This window comes from Cynocephalus volans, chromosome 5 (assembly GCF_027409185.1).
Source record: "Cynocephalus volans isolate mCynVol1 chromosome 5, mCynVol1.pri, whole genome shotgun sequence".
Lineage (NCBI taxonomy): Eukaryota > Metazoa > Chordata > Mammalia > Dermoptera > Cynocephalidae > Cynocephalus > Cynocephalus volans.
The window spans coordinates 149,195,657-149,213,809 of record NC_084464.1 but is presented as its reverse complement, the minus strand read 5'-3'; the positions used below and the strand labels follow the sequence as shown (position 1 = coordinate 149,213,809).

The 18,153-nt window shown below is 42.0% G+C and overlaps 1 protein-coding gene across 1 annotated transcript in view; it reads right to left on the bottom strand.

Moving 5' to 3' along the window:
* Positions 1-3,564: 3,564 nt before the first annotated feature.
* Positions 3,565-18,153, bottom strand: part of PPP1R14C (protein phosphatase 1 regulatory inhibitor subunit 14C) — a 93,809-nt gene continuing 79,220 nt past the window's right edge. Inside the window, exon 4 of the mRNA XM_063098059.1 lies at positions 3,565-5,148. Within this exon, the coding sequence (XP_062954129.1) occupies positions 5,074-5,148 (75 nt within the window). The 3' untranslated portion in view covers positions 3,565-5,073. The remainder of the gene's footprint in view (positions 5,149-18,153) is intronic.

Sequence of the window (18,153 nt, the reverse complement as noted above, 5' to 3'; positions counted from 1 at the left end):
CGTCAAAGTGCTCTTTTCTTTATACCCCCATGCTTGCTAGGACCACCTACCTTTAGAGTCCATGAGAACAAGGTGAGCCCAGAAAAGGCCACCCAGCCAGTTTCATTTAACACCCCACTGAGGAGACTGAGCATGTAGAAAATACACAGCAGAGACAAATCTGGCCTTACTTATCCAGTTGACCCAGTGAAAGCACCAGAAAAGCAGGTTTCTAGGACCTAAATTGTAGCTGTTTTAATATCAGTACCGTATTGAAATGTCCGTCTAGTGTGCTGTGGTGGGAATGACACTCATAGCCCAGAGAGGTAGAAAACACTCCAGTCTTTTAAATAAAAATCATCCCCAGGCAAGATATCCCAGTCAGCAAGAGAGAAGTACACAGTGCTCACGGCAGCATAAGGACACTTCTGAAAGTGACGTGTGGCCAGCACGTGTTTCTGCGGGGGTGGGAGGAACTCCATGCAGCCTGGACAGTTCTCACTCCAAGGAGACTGTGAGAACCACTCCATTTTTCACAGGCAAACTACAAACACAATAAGTTATACCCTAAACCCCAAAGGAAATGAGGCTAGTTTTTAGTAATGATTCTCCAGGATCATTTGGGTTAAAGTAAATTCAAGTAAAAAGAAACCAGTGGGGGGAAAAATACTGGTATCCCTGTCTGTGTCCAATTTGAAAATGGTTTTCAGAAGTTCCAACTACCAAGTACAAGTTTTGTTTTTTCAGGCAGGCCACAGACAAGGGTTCCCACCACCCACAGGACTTCCCACGGTGCCCTCTTAGGCCATGTGGCGCCATTAGAGGGTCCCGAGTCTGGCTCCCAAAGACAGGATCAAAGGCAGAAGGCCACAGGGGCGGCAGGACAGACTCCCAAAGTGGCTGGATTCCAGGGAAAGTTCCCAAGAAGCAGAGAGAATGACCAGGATCCTTGACTCAGATGTGAAAACAGGGTGGGGGTGGGGATGTGTCCCACAGCTGAGGGGTCCTGCCACTCTTCTGTTAAACAGAGGTCGTGTTGAAAGGAGCTCGTGTTCCCAGCTCATGTGTCTTCTTGGAAAGATCCAGGTATAACCACACATGCGTTGATTGTTAAGCTGATTCTGCACAGCACACAATCTTTTATGGGAACTTTAAGTGATAAATAAAAATCTGGTATCTGTGTTTTCCAGGAACTGAAAATCGCCTTACCCTGAGCTGCTCTTTCCTCCAATGTTGCCTTCTCAGAAAACTGATGGTTGGATACTCCATGTTCCGCTGCTAAGCCCAGTCCAGCTTTATGTTAAGGGACAGGCAAGAAGGGGTTGGAAATGGAGTGGCAGCAGCATGGGTCCTGACAGCACTGCAGGTAGGGAGCAGGTTGCTCCCCAGTTCTCAGGAGTGAGGAAGAGTCCGCGGGTGGCTGAGGACTCCATCCACCAGGCCGCCTCCCTGCCCCACCAGCTCAGGGACCGGGCTCACCTTACATGCAGCTCTTGGGTTTCACTCTTGGGAGTGGGACTGAGAGTAACCCCCTACAAGAGGCAAGAAAGCCTAATGGGTATAAGGCTTTCAAGTCAAATAGGCTTGGGTTTGAATCTCAGCTCTGTAACTGTGTGACCTCAGGTGAGCTGCTAAACCTGTCTGAATTTCTCATCAAATGAGGATAAGCCAATCTATCTCATAAGATTAAGGCCGGGATTAAATGAATAAGGCACATAAGCACTTAGCACAGTGCTAACCTCTGTTATGTTTGTTATAGACGGAAGCCATTCTACATAATGTTTAAACTTAGATTTCCCAGCGTTCAAGTGAGCACTGAACTAGAAGTTTCATATTTTGGAGCCAATCCCCTAGCGATGAGACACTGTGTGAGAAACAGCCAGTGCGCTAATGTCATAGCTGCCACCTGCTGTAATACAGGTTGAGTACCCCTTAACCGAAACACTTGGAACCAGATTTCGGATGTTTTTGGATTTTGGAATATTTGCATTATACTTACCGGTTCAGCATCCCTAATCCAAAAATCTGAAATCTGAAGTACTCCATGCATCATGTTGGTGTTCTAACAGTTTTGGATTTTGGAGCACTTCAGATTTCAGATTTTTAGATTAGGGATACTCAACCTATAGTATACATAAGGAATCTGAGGTCACATTAGTACATCAGATGGCATAAGAATGACCTAGTGGCCCTCAATCTGTGAAGCTTGAAAAAAATGCCCCAGCACTGGTTCTAGAGATTTATGTTAGGGGACAGGCAAGAAGGGCCTAGAAATGGAGCGGCAGCAGCATGGGTCCTGATGGCCCTGCAGGTAGGCAGCAGGGAGCTCCCCAGTTCTCAGTGGTGAGGAAGAGTCCGCGGGTGGCTGAGATTCTGATGTACTTGGTCAGGACTGACTGAGGCCCAGGCTTCAGTTGGTTTTAAAGCTGCCCAAGTGATTCAAATGTACATTCAGATCTAAGAACCACTATCATAACTGGGAAGGAAACATTTTTTTTTTTTTAAGGAATCTTTCATCATATTCATTCAATTGGCAAACACATATTGATCTCTTTGATGGGCCAAGCATAGGACCAGATGTTTGATTGAGCCCCGGTCCCAACCTCAAGAATCCTAGAGTCTAACAGAGAAGACAAACGGGTAGACAGACAGTAAAAACACTGCGGATGCCTGCTATGGTGGGGTAAATGCTGGAGCTGTGTGTGGACACGCTTAGGAGGGGATCTAATCCAGCTCTCTGTATAGAGCCTGCTGGTGGAGAGGGTATTATAGGCTACAAAGCCCCAGAGAAAAAACATAGAACATTCCAGAAACCCCAAGGAATTCAGTGGGACTAGACATTAGTACAAGGCCTAAAGATGAGGGAGAAGCAGGGACCAATTCCTCATAAAGCTTGTGGAGGGGTTTGGGTTTTAAGCAAGGGGTGAAGTGATCAGATCATTCTGGCTACTGGTGGAGAATAGGTCAGACGGAGGCAAGACTGGGCACAGAGAAGCCAATTCCAAGATGGTTGCAGCAATCAAGGAAAGTTTTGCGTGGGACAGATCTGAGAGGTATGAGCAGAGGATAAACTTGGTGACTGCGGGTGTGTAGAGTCAAGGAAGAGGCCCAAACTTCCCGCTGCAGCACTCGGGGGAAGGCATCATCTGATGACCATAAATTAGGCTGGTCAAGCCTAACAGAAATGCTGCAAAATCCATATTTTTCTGACTTAAATGGTACATGGCATTCTAACAATAATTGGAATATTTTATTAATTTCTATCAGATGGGAAAAAGGGAATTTTAATTAAATGAAAGAAGCATTGGCCCAGGGAACTGTTGGAGTAGAAGCCCAGCAGGGCTGGGGACACAGAGCTCATCTTGTTTCTTTCCCAGGCCGAGAATGGGTCCTGGCTCCCTTGCTTTCACTGCCTGATCTGAAGACCCTCCGCAGAGGGCCAGGATTAAGTGCCTAAAATACCTTGAAAATGAAAAGCTGGATGTAGGTGCTTGGTACCTTCACCTGCAGAGACAAAGTAAAAACCATCCTGTTAATGTGTTTTGCAAGACATAACGTGTACACAGACTTGTAAGCAGCGCCATTTATTTGAGTAGATAGCTTGTAAATAAATCATTGGTAAACATTACAAAATTAAATACATTTTCAAAAGCTTGCCAGTATACGTAAAATTCACAAACATAGTTCTTTTAAAAAATATGTTCAGAGCACCCTTGATATAAAATGCCTAACCCCTGTCCTCGGACAGGGCCACCTGGAGACGTCTTATGGTAGGGTGGGGTTTCTGTGGGGAGGCAGTAGGGGCCTCCTGGAGGGCAGGAAGTTTCTACTCTTACTCTTACCCTGCTCGCTTCCCATCTGAATTTTTATCCTTCTCCAAAGTCCTGGCATGTATCCGCGAGGGACAGGACAGCTGCCCAGGCCTAGCTCTAACCACAGGGATCGGCATGTATCATAGGGCCAGGAGCTCCCAGAACTCACCATAAGACACTGAGAGAAGCCAGAAATGCAATCTCCACCTTTCCAAACCAGCAAATGCTCCTACATCAACTGTCTTGAAAGAAGGTGAGGCTTTCTCTCCTCTAAACTTACTCAATGCTCTGTTTACACTGGTGCTACCCAGGCACAGAAGGGACCAGAATCTACTTCTAAGGAGGAAGCCATCCAATCTGCTAACTTCCTTTTGACCTGCTTTCATGGAGAGAGAATAATACACAGTATTTGGTTGAAAGCAGAGAATTCATTGCTGCACGGTGCTTCCTTTTTTCATGGCAAAACACAACTCAGATAGCATGAGCATTTCTCTGGAAATCAGGTTAATTCTTCAAATTAAGGGTTCATAAAACTTTAAATGACCACAAATGAGGCAATAAATACATGACCTGGCAAAGCATCCCAACCAAGGAAGTAATATAAAGTCCATAAATTAAGCCCTTGACCAACTCAACATTTTTGTAGTGTAGCTCATTAAAATAACGGATACACTGAATTCTTTCACTTTGGTGCATAACGTGAATTTGAAAGTCAGCAGCACTCATGTGAAGAATGCCTGGTGGCCTTTTGAGAACACACGTGCTGTGACCTCCAACTAAAGGACGACCACAAGTTTATTCCATCAATGTGAAATAAAACTCATATCTGCATTTTAACTTAGTTGTGTGTAGATATATACAAGTACAAGAAATTTGACATCTGAGTCAAATGTACAACTTAAGAAAAAACTATTACCAAACTAGTTGTAAGAAAACCATCTTCCCTGTATGGTAAGGTCCTAACCACCCAGGACCTTGTGAAAAACACTGCCTGGCCCAGCCCCTCCTTGGGTGTCCACCTGCTTTGATAATCCTTGGTTGGGCTGTAACCAGAGTCGTGATATCTTTGCTATTAAAATATTACACTAACAAAAACCTTTAAAAACAACAACAAAACGCTGTTGAATAAATGTCTAATAGATTCCCCCAACACCAAAAACAAAAACAAACAAACAAAAAAAAGTTGTTCATAAGGACAACTACTTTTTAATAAAATTCTTCATGAAGTCCAAATCCCAGGACCCATTCTTCGTCTCCGGGAGAGTTCCATCCTGTTCCAGAATCATATGCTCTTCTTCTGCGGAGGACTCAGTTTCCTCATGCCTCTTATCCGAGAGAGCAGCTCTCTTATGAATTCCTAAAAAAGATAAGTTCGTATGAGGGGTCAAAATTAAAATCTGTGTTTAAAAATCACTTAGAGTAATTGATGTCAACTGCAGTTAACCTTAGTTAATTTGGTCAGATGTATTAACCTCAACTGGCATGATACAGAAAATTTTTAAACAAATGAAATGTACTTAAACTTCACACCACGATGCCTTCTTACTGCTCTACCTGCTCTAGGGAGAAAACCATGCTTCCTTCATTCACTGACATTACCTACTGGGCCCCTGCAAGCATTTGTGGTCTAGATCGGTGTTTTCTCAACCTTATTACGTGTGCACAAATCACCTGAGGATCCTGTAGATTCTGACTGAGTCGGTCCAGGTTGGGGTCTGAGATTTTGCATTTCCAACTAGCTCACAGATGATGCCAGTGTGAGTCCCAGACCACACCTAGAATATCAAGGCTAGACTGGTAGTTCTCAAATTTAGTGTGCATTTGAATCACCGGGAAGATTTAGTAAACCAGAGTGCTGGGCCTCACCCCCTGAGTTTCTGATCCAGTAGGTCTGGGGTGGGGCTTAGGAATTTGCATTTCTGGCAAGCTCCCAAATGACGCTGGTGTTGCTAGTCCCAGAAGCATACTGAGAACCACTAGTCTAGATCACACTAAGAGTCTTTGGACTTTTTGCCTGCAAACCACAGATAAAAATTTTTAAAAAATAAAAAACATTTTACATTAGACTCCAGTACCTAAAAACACACACCTGAAATTAAGACTTATAGGATGAATATTCACTACATGTAATGCACTCTGGTATTTTCTATTCTAATTTCATTTACAAAGTAATACTGGGGGAGACCCACTAAAATGATTTCAAGACCTGTAAATGGATCAGAACCCAAAGACTGAAAAAGGATCAGAATGGTTCCATCTTTATCCCATCAGGAATCTGTCATTGTTGCCTCATGTTTTAAAATGTTTGGCTACCAAATAAGTCACATTTATTAGGTAATTATTACCTCGTCCTCCTATTTTATATTCGAAAGACAAAGCTGACAGCCAGTCAGACTTTCTGATCAACAAATGAATGATGAGAGTCAAGCACATCAGGGACAAACTGGGAACAAAACCACTAAGAAACCCTACCCTCCACAGAGGCCTTCTGAAAAACAGTCCTCAGACAGTCTCCCCATAGCAATTACAGCCCTCCAACTAAATGAGCCCCGCACTACTCTCCAGCTATAAAACACAATATGCTTAAATATTTAATGTTTAATTCGCCACCACAATTTCTTTTTAAATAATCTTTTTGCTGTTATAAAAGCAGCACGTGCTTTTTAAAAAGAAAATTGGAAAACACAAACCAGTAACAATGTACTCCTCAGAATTAACCACTATTAACATATTTTCTTCTACGGATATGGTTTTTACCCGATTAAGATAGTACTGTATACACGCATCCTCCCCCCTGCCCCACGTAGCATTAAGTCAGAAGCTTCTTCCCACATTAAACAGTCTAATGTTAATGACTGCACAATTCTTTCTTGTATGGACGATGTACAATCTGCTTAATTCCCCCATCACTGTTGGGGGGTTCCTGGCTTTTCAAAATTATAAATGATGCCACAACTGACATCTTTGTGCATAAGTATTTTTGTATTGTTGATTATTCCCTTTGGAGAGCTATCCCAGAAGTGGGTCAAAGGACAGAAACATTTAAATCACCACCATTTCTGAACTTGGACAGAATGGAATATAAGTGAAGTAAAACAGAGGTCCTAATTTTCTGAACACTGTCTACTTAATGTAAAGGATTTTCTAGGATAAAATAATGCCATATTTTCCCATTTATACTCAACTTCCATTTTGAAAAGCTAAATGCATTTCCTATTGCCCCCTCTACTCCGTGATTTAAACGATACATAGCATTTTGCACATACAGTTTCATTTTATTGTTTTTGGAATCTGGTACACAAATGACTACTGCAAAGTGTTTCAGTATCTCAGTGTAAATTTCCTTCCTTCCTTTCTTCTTTTTTTTAAAAGCAAAGGTAAGAATCACAAACTCTTATTTTGTTAATAACTCTGGTAATTTTTTGCACTATTTTATTAACATATTTTTCATAAAGACAAGACTAAAATCACATACGGAATAATGTACCCTAAACTACACCTTTCTCTTCAAGACAAAAGTAATTTGGCAATTTCAATCAAATTCAAATTTCTCAGAAACTGATCAGGATCTACGTAAGTCTCAGAGATTAAAAAGCTTAAAGTAATGGTATGATTTGTCTTGTGCTTATATTAGCATTAATGAAAAACTCAATTAAAATTTTATATAAACACAATTTATGTCTATATCTTAATATAATGTATTGTGCTAATGTATATGTTTTAAACTGTTCATTAAATTTGCATAATGGGGTGCTCAGCTAAGTTAAAAAATAGCATAACCAATATTTATTCTCCATATAGAAACTTGCCAGCACCACTCACACGGAAGATTTTGTTGATTACAGATGATTTTCAAAGAAGATTCAAGGATATCTAATCAAAAACACTTTGATCGCTCTTGATTCATATTGCTCAAAAGCCCTCTACTTCAGTAACCACATATCTCATTTACTTCCAAAACACATCACTCAGACTCGGGTTGGGGACACTGATGTAGCCAGAGAATGGCTGCCCATTTGAGGACATGACCTCTGAGGTGAGACCTGAATTACCAGAGGGAGGCCAGCTTGAAGCAGATGTGGGGGGCGGCCCAGGTCACAGCACCCGTGCAGAGCCCTGCAGAGAAACAGGCCAGGAAATGAGTGGGTGTCCCCGACGAAGAGGTACACCAGGGTGAGTGTGGGGGAGTGATGCTGGAGGTGCTGGGCCAGGTCACCAGGGCCTTGTAGGCCACAATGAGGCACTGACAGTATTGTTGGTGCAATGGAAAGCCAACAGAGGCTTTGAAGTCAGGGAGAACATCATCTGATTTATGTCTTCAAATGTGGGCTGCTGTGTGAAAAACAGTTCTTATGAAAACAAGAGTGAGACCAGTTTGGAGCTGTTGCAGTGGCCCAGGCAAGAGATGTCAGTGGTTTAGAGCATGTTCATGGATACCAACATAGAAGTGAGTGGGTAGATTTGGGATCCACCTTGGTGGCAGAGCCAACAGAGCCTGCTGCTGGACTGAACGTGGGGATTGGGTACGGCAGGGAGAGAGGATAGGAAAAAGGGAATTAAGGTCGCCATTCTTCAGGAACTAGAGGAAGAGGTGGTGTGACTTGCTGACATGAGAGATAAAGGGAGGAAAAAGAAAAACAGGTTTACAGATTTGTGATGGGATGTCAAGAAGACAGATTAATACAACTCTGGGCTTCAGCTCATGGCTGAAGATATAGACATGGACATCACCAGCATCTGGATCAGTGGCTTTCAACTTAAAAACAAAACAAAAACAAACAACAAGAACAAAAGCAACTATGTGTGACCCATAGAGATTCAAGACTGAAGCAAAAGTTCATGAAAAAATATAACTTTTACTATTTTATTTTGAAAAAATACAGGTCAAGATCAGCTAATGGACTGCCACTCATAGTTTGTAAACACACGATGATCGAGACCCACACTATTCAATACAGCAGCCACTAACTGCATGTGACTACTTAACTTGAAATTAATTGAAATGAATACAATTTAAAATTCATTTTGTTAGTCACATTATCCTCATTCCAAGTATTCCATTACCACATATGGCCAGGGGCTACCATGTTGGACAATGCAGATATACAATATTTCCATTATCACAGAAAATTCTATTGGACAGCACAGATGATGAAGCTTTAAACTGCAGGACTAGGTGAGGTAACCCTGGAGGTGAGTGTAAACAGAGAGGAAAGGAAGACCAAAGACCAAGGTGAGAGGCCCTCTAACAAGTGAGGTCTGGTAGCGGAGCTGGAGCCACAAGAGTGTGTGCTGTGAAGCAGCCAAGAGAAGAAAGTGTGCCTAGAAGGAAGGGGGTTCAAGGAGGTCAAGTGCTGATGGGAGATTAAGTAAATCAAGGACACAGACAAAGCCATTAGAGTGGGCAAGAAAGGGGCCATCGTGTCCTTGATAAAAGAAGTTTTAGCAGAATGGCTGGAGAAGCAGCTCCCACCACTAAAAGTTTCCCAGTGACTGGTGTTTTGTGTTTTGTTTTTGTTTTTTATAAACAGCTTCATTAAGGTATAATTAATATGCCATAAACTGAACATGTTTAAGGTATACAACCATCACAAGCTACTATCTGCATGATCAATATAATGGACATATCCAACACCTCCAGAAGTTTCTTCATGCCCCTTGGTAATCCCTCCCTCCTCCAAGGAAAACACTGATCTGTTTTCTGTCACTGCAAATTAGTTTTCATTTTCTAGAGTTTTACATAAATGGAATCATAATACTATGTCCTTTTTAGTCTGGCTTCTTTCACTCAGCATAATTATTTTGATATTCAGCCACAGAGTTGCATTTATTAATGGTTCATTCATCTTTTATTGCTGAGTAGCATTCTATAGTATAAATGTACCACAATTTGTTTATCCATTCACCTGTTGATGAAAATTTGGGTTATTTCCAGTTTGGGGCTATGAAAAATAAAGATGTTAAAAACATTAACATACAAATCTTTGTATAGAACACACTCCCATTTCTTTTATGTAAATACAAATGGCTGAATCATTGATCTATTATTTGTCTATCTTTACACCAATACCACAGTGTATTGATAAGTATAGGCTTATAATAATCCTGAAATGAGATAATGTTAGTCTACCAACTTTGTTGATCTTTCTCAAAATTGTTTTGGCTATTCTAGGTCTTTGAAATTTCCTTAAGAATTTTATAATCAGCTTGTAAATTTCTACCAAAAAAAACCTGTTGGAGTTTTGATTGAGATTGTTACTAAATCTGTAGATCAAGCTGGGGACAATTAACATCTTAACAATAATGAATCTTCTCATCCATGAACATAAAATATCCCTATGATCATTTAAGTCTTTAATTTATCTCAGCAATGTTTTATAGCTTTCAGTATATAGATATTGCACATCTTTTGTCAAGATATATTCCTAAGTATTTGATATTGCTGATGTTATGTAAATGGTATACTTTTGTTTCCAGTTGTTTGTTGCTAGTATACAGAAATATAATAGATTTTCATATACTTATCTTGTATCCAGTAAGCTTGCTGCACTCACTATTAGTTATGAGATAGGAGGTGCTCAGTCCTCCTGGGATCAGGTTTCAGGCCACTCCCCTGGGTCTCAAACCACTCCCCTAGGACTCAGAGATGGGCTCGAGTCCTAAATTACAATGGCCTGTAGCACCTATTTTTAGCACCAACATGGGGAGACTGAGACTGCAGGAGGCAGATTTATGTAATCTCAGTGGCCAAGTATGCTCAGTAAAAAGTAGTTTATCCTGGGCCAGCCCCGTGGCTCACTCAGGAGAGTGCAGCCTGGTAGCACTGAGGCTGTGGGTTCGGATCCTATATGGGGATGGCGGGTGTGCTCACTGGCTGAGCGTGGCGCAGACAATGCCAAGCCAAGGGTTACGATCCCCTTACTGGTCAAAAAAAAAAAAAAAGTAGTTTATCCTTGAGTGTGGAATTTGACCAATGAGCATACTCCAAAGGAGACCAATGGAGCATGTGTAAGGCTATGCTACAGAACTGGGAACCACCCCTTAGTTGAATATTCATTAGATATCATGAATATGTATAGACAGCCAAGCTGTAAAAGCTGGATCCTGGTAGAAGGCGGGCTGTTGCTCACTCTACTGCATCCAGCCCACACTTCACCTACGAGGTGCATACATCTTACTTTTTGTGTTAAACTTGCCTTTAGCAGGCCGCTGTTCACTCTGGGACCAGTCTGCACTACGTAAAGTGTGTATTTCTTACTTTTGTATTAAACTTGGTAGGACCACCACTTAATCTCTGGAGCTAGGCCACACTGTCCCTGTGAAGTCTACATTTCTTACTCCTTACATTAAACCTGTTTTCATTTCTGACTGTGACTCTGCTCTTGAATTCTTCCCTGGGGCAGATCAAGAACCTGGCAGAGGATGAGGTGGGTAGAGATTGGTTTTTCGGGCCTCCCCAAACCTTCTCCTCTGGTATCAGTACTAGTAAATTTTTTTGGAGACTCTTGGATTTTCTACACAATCATGTTTCCTGCGAATAATAACAGTTTTACATCTTTCCATTTACATGCTTTGTATCTCTCCCTTTTGCCTAAATGTACTGGCTAAAAGCTCCAATACGATGTTGAAGGAGACTGGAGTGGATATCCTCAACTACATTCCTAATCTCAGGGGGAAGCCTTCAGTTATTTATGACTAAGTCTGTTACCCCTAGGTTTTTGCAGATATTCCATATCAAGTTTAGCAGGTTCCCTTCCATTCCTAGTTTGCAGAGTTTTTGATCAGTAATAGGTGTTGGGTTTTGTAAAATGCTTTGTCTGCATCTTTGCATGACATGATAATACGTGTTTTTTTCCCTTCTAGTTTGATACGGTGAATCACATTGATTTTCTAATGTTTAATCAGCCTTGCATTCCTGGGATAAACCCCACTTGATCATGATGTTTTATTCTTTAATTATTGTTGAATTCAATTTGATAGAGTTTTCTATATAATTTTTACATCTATGTTCATGTGAGATACTTGTCAGTACATTTTTTTTTCTTCTAATATCTTTGCCTGGTTTTAGTATCAAAGTAATGACTCATAGTATGAGTTGAGAAGTGCCTCTTTTCAGGTTTCTGGGTATATTTCTTCCTCAGAGTTCTGGAAAAATTCCCCAGTGAAGCCATCTGGGCCTGGAGGTTTTTTGTTTTGTTTTTAAGGGGAGGTTTTGACAGGTTGTATCTTTTAAGAAACTTGCCTGTATGAGATAGAAAAAACAGAACTGTTTTTCCTAGTCTCACACTTAACACAGCACAATTCTGTGTGTGTGTGGGGGTCCCCACCCATCAAGCAGTTCTCTAGTGATCACCAACAGGATATCCTATGATTCAAGAGGAGTCCTATGACTTTATCTACTTGAAGTTAGAGTTAGATCCACAGGTTAAGATATCAGTCCTGTAAGACTGTCCCCCTACCTGGCTCCACACTTCAGATGCCGATCCCAGGTTGTCATCTATACTTCTGACCTACCATCTATCAACTGGGGTTCCCATGACCCACTTCTTGAGTTTAATAACTTGCTAGAGCAGCTCACAAAATTCGGAAACATTTATGTTCACTGGCATGTATAGTAATAAAGGATACAGATGAACAACAAGATGACGAAATACGTAGAGCAAGGTAGGGGTGAAGGGGCCTGGAGCTTCATGCCCTCTCTGGGTGCACCACCCGCCCAGCACCTCCACATATTCAGCAACCCAGAAGCTCTTCAAATCCCATAGTTCAGGGACTTTCATGGAGGCTGCATCGCATAGGCACGATTGATTATTAACTCAATCTCCAGCCCCTCTCCCCTTTCTGGAGAATGGGGTGGGATGTGTTCCAAGCTTCTAATCGTGGCTTTGTCTCTGCAGTGAACAACCCCCATCCACAAGCCCATCAAGAGGTGCCTTATTCGAGCAAAAGAAACTCTTATCACCCAGAAAATTCTAAAGTATCAGGAGCTTTGTGTCAGGAACCTGGGTCAAAGGCCAAATATTAGACCAAAAGATGTACCTAGCATCCCTATTGCTCCGGAAATTACAACGGTTTTAGGAGCTCTGTGCCAGGAACCAGGGGGCAGAGATCAAATATGCATTTCTTATTATACCACAATATCACATGCCAATTTTATGTAAGTTATTTAGTTTATTGGCATAAGGTTGTTTATAACATCTGTAGACTCTGTAGTGATGTCACCTCACATTCCTAATATTGGCAGTTTGTCTTCTCTCTTTATTTCCACTTATCAGTATGACTATAGGTTTAGCAATAATACTGACCTTTTCAAAGAATCAGCTTTTGTTTCACTGATTTTCTGTTTTTCTGTTTTCTATTTCACTGATTTCTGCTTTCATCTTTATTATTTCCTTTCTTCACCTTACTTTGGATCTAATTTGGTCTTCCTTTTCTAGTTCCTAAGGAGGAAGCTGAGGTCTTTGATTTGCTATATATTCCCCTCTTAGCACTGTTCTAGTGACCTCTCACAAATTTTGCTATGACAAGTTGTTATTTTCATTTGGCTGAAAATAGTTTCTAATTTCCCTTTTAATTTCCTTCTTGGACTATGGGTTATTTAGAAATGTGTCTGTTTCCAAATACTTGGGGATTTTCCGGATATCTTTCTATTACTGATTTCTAACTTCATTCCATTGTAGTCAAACAACATACTATGTATGACTTGAATCTCTTTAAACTTGAGACTTGCTTTATGGCCCAGAACATGTGCATCTTGATAAGTGTTCTGTGTGCGTCTGTAAAGAACCAAGCTATCTCCAAGCTGGATATTTCATCACAGCCTTTATAACCACCTCCTCCCACGTAACCTGTACACACACTGAAAGTGCTGAAAGAAAAGAAGTATGCGAGCAGTTTGCCTGGTTGCAGGATTTCCAAGTGAAAATGGTGAGATATTTAAGTCAATTCTCTAACCACAAAGGGCACGATCTTCTGCCATACTCAAGAAAGGGCACTTAACTCTTTTTTGACCTTTCAATCGCTGGCTAAAAGGATGAGTGAAAAATCGATATAGAACTCCCTGGTGGGTGTGGGTTCTGTGCTGGGATCCAGCACTAGATAACCTTGACCCAAAGAAAGAGAAGGGAACTTACAGTGATTGAAGGTCTTCTCTGTGGAGCCTGTTTACATGTTACCATATTTAATTTAATTGGTAGGTTTTAAAGCTTAAAAAAATTATGTCCCAGTTCCTTACAAATCATTTGCCCAAGGCCACAAAGCAAATATTTGAATCCGGGTCTCTTGATGCCAACTGAATTCAATAAATAGGTACTGAGTGCCCACTTTACCCTATGTAGAGTCTGTGCCCAACTCTACCTTAAGTTCTGTGGGCAGAGAAGGTGGCAGAGGTCCAGGCTTCCAGGAGCTCCCAAGCTGGCTGAGAAGGGTGACACGGAAACAGGCCCTGCCCGTACAAGGCACGAGCTGCAGTGCTGGGTGAGTGCGTGGGCACCCTGCTGGCAAAGTGACAGCCCATGTCAGGACAGCTCCTGCCTTTCCCCCTCAGCCTCTCATAGTGGATGACAGGGCAAAAGCAGGTCCAAGATAATCACAGAGCTTCTGATCTCTCGAGGTAACAGAAGGGCTACAAACCCTGGAATGAGTTCTGGAGGGAAGGGCTGGCTCCCTCTCCCCCTCCTCCCTTCTTCTCTCCTTCCCTATCACTCCTTAAAGGGAAATTTTTATCCAATGAATGTCTCCCCCAGTTTCTAAGATCTGGCCGTTCTAGTTTCCTAAGGGTTGAAACACTATTTCAGTTAACTGCCATAACTTTAAAAAGCAGACACACATTTGCCCTGAACCATCTTTCAAGAAAGCAGTATCTATTTGTTAGACAGCTTTGGCAGCTCTTGACCAAATGCTCCTCAAAAGTGACCTAAGGGATGCTGGGTCTGCAGCTTAGGACATGGCTCTCCGCCCCAGCAATCACTGTGGGCTGCTGTGCCCGGCCCTGGGTGGGGACAGAACTGCAGGCGGTCGAATCCCTGCATGAGCTGCTCTTCACGAGGCTGGGCCCTGCGCCCGAGGACTACGCACTGTGTGATGATGCAAGATGCAGCGAAACAGAAGATCGAGACCTTGGATGACAGACGCAGGAGGACCCTTTGAAATGAATGCCTAAAAAAATCTTTAATGGGTTTGTCCCTACAAGGACAGAGCCACACTATAGGCACACAGTAAGAAGCAGCGTAGCCACGTGATTAAGAGAGAGACACTAGAGCCAGACAGCCTGGGTTCAAATCCTCACGCACCACTTAAGGACTAGTCAATTTTTCCAGACCCCGGTTTTCCTCGCCTGTAAGTGGGAGCAATGATAACAAAACCTACCCTCAGTGTTGCTGTAGGGATTAAATGAGTAAATGAATTGATATATGCAATGTGTTTGGGAAAGTGCTCAGACCACAGCAACTGCCAGGCAAGTGCTTGCTTCTGTCATTGTCATCGACACTGTACTGAACTTTAAAACACTTCCACTCTGTACCAATCCAAATCAAGAATATATTCCACTGATCTCACACACACACACACACACACACACACACACACTTGCCTATCTTCCCAAACAGCCCTGTGGGAAAGGTCTGACAAAGAAGGCAGATGAGAAGTATGTTACGTGACAGGCAGCGAGACGGCGGGGGCTCAGTTCAGGGTGTGAACATCAGGCTGTCTCTTCCAAGGGAGCTGCCAGTGACCCCACACAGGTTTCTCCCTCTGTGGTTGTTGGTGCCCCAGCTTTAGGCAACAGAGGCTGTAATTGCTGAGAAAATCCATGCTAGCCTCTTGGTCCCACCTGTCAAGGGCCACAGTCCCCACAGCACATTCCTCATCACAATCTGCAGTCCAAGCGACAGCTGCTACTAACGTCAGCCAGTGCAGAGCCAGTTCAACTGCAAAACTTCCCTTCTCAAGGGGTTACAAACAAGCATATTTGTTTTGCACAACAGGAAGTGTTTGAAACAGACTTGAAAACATTCCTTTGGTGGCATTCCCAACAGCTCCCCTACTACACACACATTGTGGGCACTGAATACCTGTCTGGGGTTCAGATAGAGCTCATACTTATTGAGCATTGTTTTATGTGACTGGCACTCTGGTTATTTTCATGTACTGTCTCATTTAATCATTACAAGTATTATAAAATAGGCTCAGAGGGGTTTACAGGTTTGTCTGAGGTCACACAGCTACTGAGTGGTCAGACCAAGATTCAAACTCTGTGGTAATACAAAGACATTAGGAACCAGCATCACCACCCTGGGTGGCACATACAATGCCCTCTCTGTACCATGCTGCCCAGGGTGAGAAATCTTTTATCAAGCAACCAGTGTAGTTAATTTTAGTCCAATTACAAACTAAACTAAAATTATTTGAAATGCATATGATAAACACAGCAATACTTTAAGTGTGGGGAAGGGATGACAATATCTGGAGAGGACTGTTCTGCAGGTAGACTCTGGAAATTATCTACCAAGTATAAACCTTTTCCTCCAGTTCTGTACATAGCGCCTTTCCAAGGTGAAAATAAAAATCTCACGGGCCTTAAGTAACTGCCTCCTATTCTAGTTAACTTATAAATTAGAAAAGAAGAAAAAGAGGAAGAGGAGGAAGAAAAGGAGGGGGAGGGGCAAAAAAAAAAAAAAAAAGAAGGAGCGGGAACATTGACTTTTCTACCCACTGAAACCTAGACTCTACCCAACCAGCCCCCGAATGAAGAATCTCCTCACCGCCACGTCCACTGCCTTACCCAGTTCATTTGACACTACCAGGGACACCTTTCTTTCCTTTTCGTTATCACCTTTATTAAGGAATAATTAATGAACAACACACAGCATCTATTTAAAGCATATCATTCAATGAGTATTGACAGTTGGCTTTACCAAGGAAAATACCACAATCGAGATGCAGAACATTTCCATCACCCCCAAAGATGTCTTACTCCCCTTTACAGTCCATCCTCGCTCTGAACCCGGTCCCAGTTTTCTGTCACTATAGTTTGCATTTTATGTAAATGGAATCGCTCATTATGTACTCCTTTTGCTTGGTTTGTCTCACAACTTAATGTTTCTGAGATCCATCAATATTGTTGTGTGTATTGGACGTTTGATCCTCTATATTGCTGAGTAGCAATCCCACCTCTGCGTACACTGCTATCTGTCTATCCACTCATCTGCTGATGGACCTTCAGGCTGTGCTGAGGTTCTGACCATCGTCAATGAACTTGTTATGAACATAACTGTCCAGGTGTTTGTATGGTCATACTGGTTTCTTTTGAGTCCACACTTACAGTGCAATGGCTGAGTTGTAGAACGTGTATATTTAAGTTTTTCTAAAACCCCAAATGGTTTTCTAAATGGACTGGACCATTTTACATTCCCACCGGCACTTGAATTCCAGTTCTTCCACATTCTCACCAACACTTGGTGCTGTGTCGGCGATGCTCCTCCTAGCCATTCTAGGGGGTGCATAGTGATAAGATGCCTTTCTGAATTTTTCATGGAGCTTGCCCGCTCCTCTAAATCATCTACTTGACCGCCCCCCGACCTGCTGCTGATTAGATGCTGGCCTTCTCCGAAGCTCTGTCCCCAGGCTCCCTGAGGCACTTGCTCTCACCCAGCTGTGACCTGCACACCAGTGACTCCCAGATCTCATCTATGGCTTCACCCTGATTTCCAGACCCACAGTTCCTGTGGTTACTAGAGATCTCCACTGGGATGTCCCATGGGCAAATCAGCCTCAAATGACCAAAAGAGAACTTGTTACCCATCCTTTCCTCAAACCTGTCCTCCCCCTCAGGAACTCACAGTATCTATTTCTATGTCCTGAACAAACCATCATCTAGATTTCATTTCCCTCCAAATTAATCTGTAAATTTAATATAATTCTGATCAAAATACAAATATCCAAGAATAGTCAAGACACTTTGAGTTAGAAATTGCAGGCTCCTGACCCTAACTAAGAACTTATTATAAAGCCCTAGTAATTGAGACAGTGTGCAGAAATAGATAAATAGACAGAAGTAGGCCCTACATATAGGGAAACTCCATATATAACAGAAGTGGATTACACAGCAATGGGGTAAGGATGGACTCAATGTTTAAATTTTACTAGGACAAATGTTTAAATTATACTAGGCAAAACGTAAAATTAGATCCCTACTTCATACCATACACAAAAATAAATTCAAGAGGGTTTGGATACCAGGGTTTAAAAAGTAAAAGTAAAAACTTTTTAAACAAATATAAAGAGACTATATTTAAAAACCTAGAATAGTGAAAGACTTCTTAAAGAAGACTTTTTTAAAAGCCTAAGCCATAAAAGATATCAT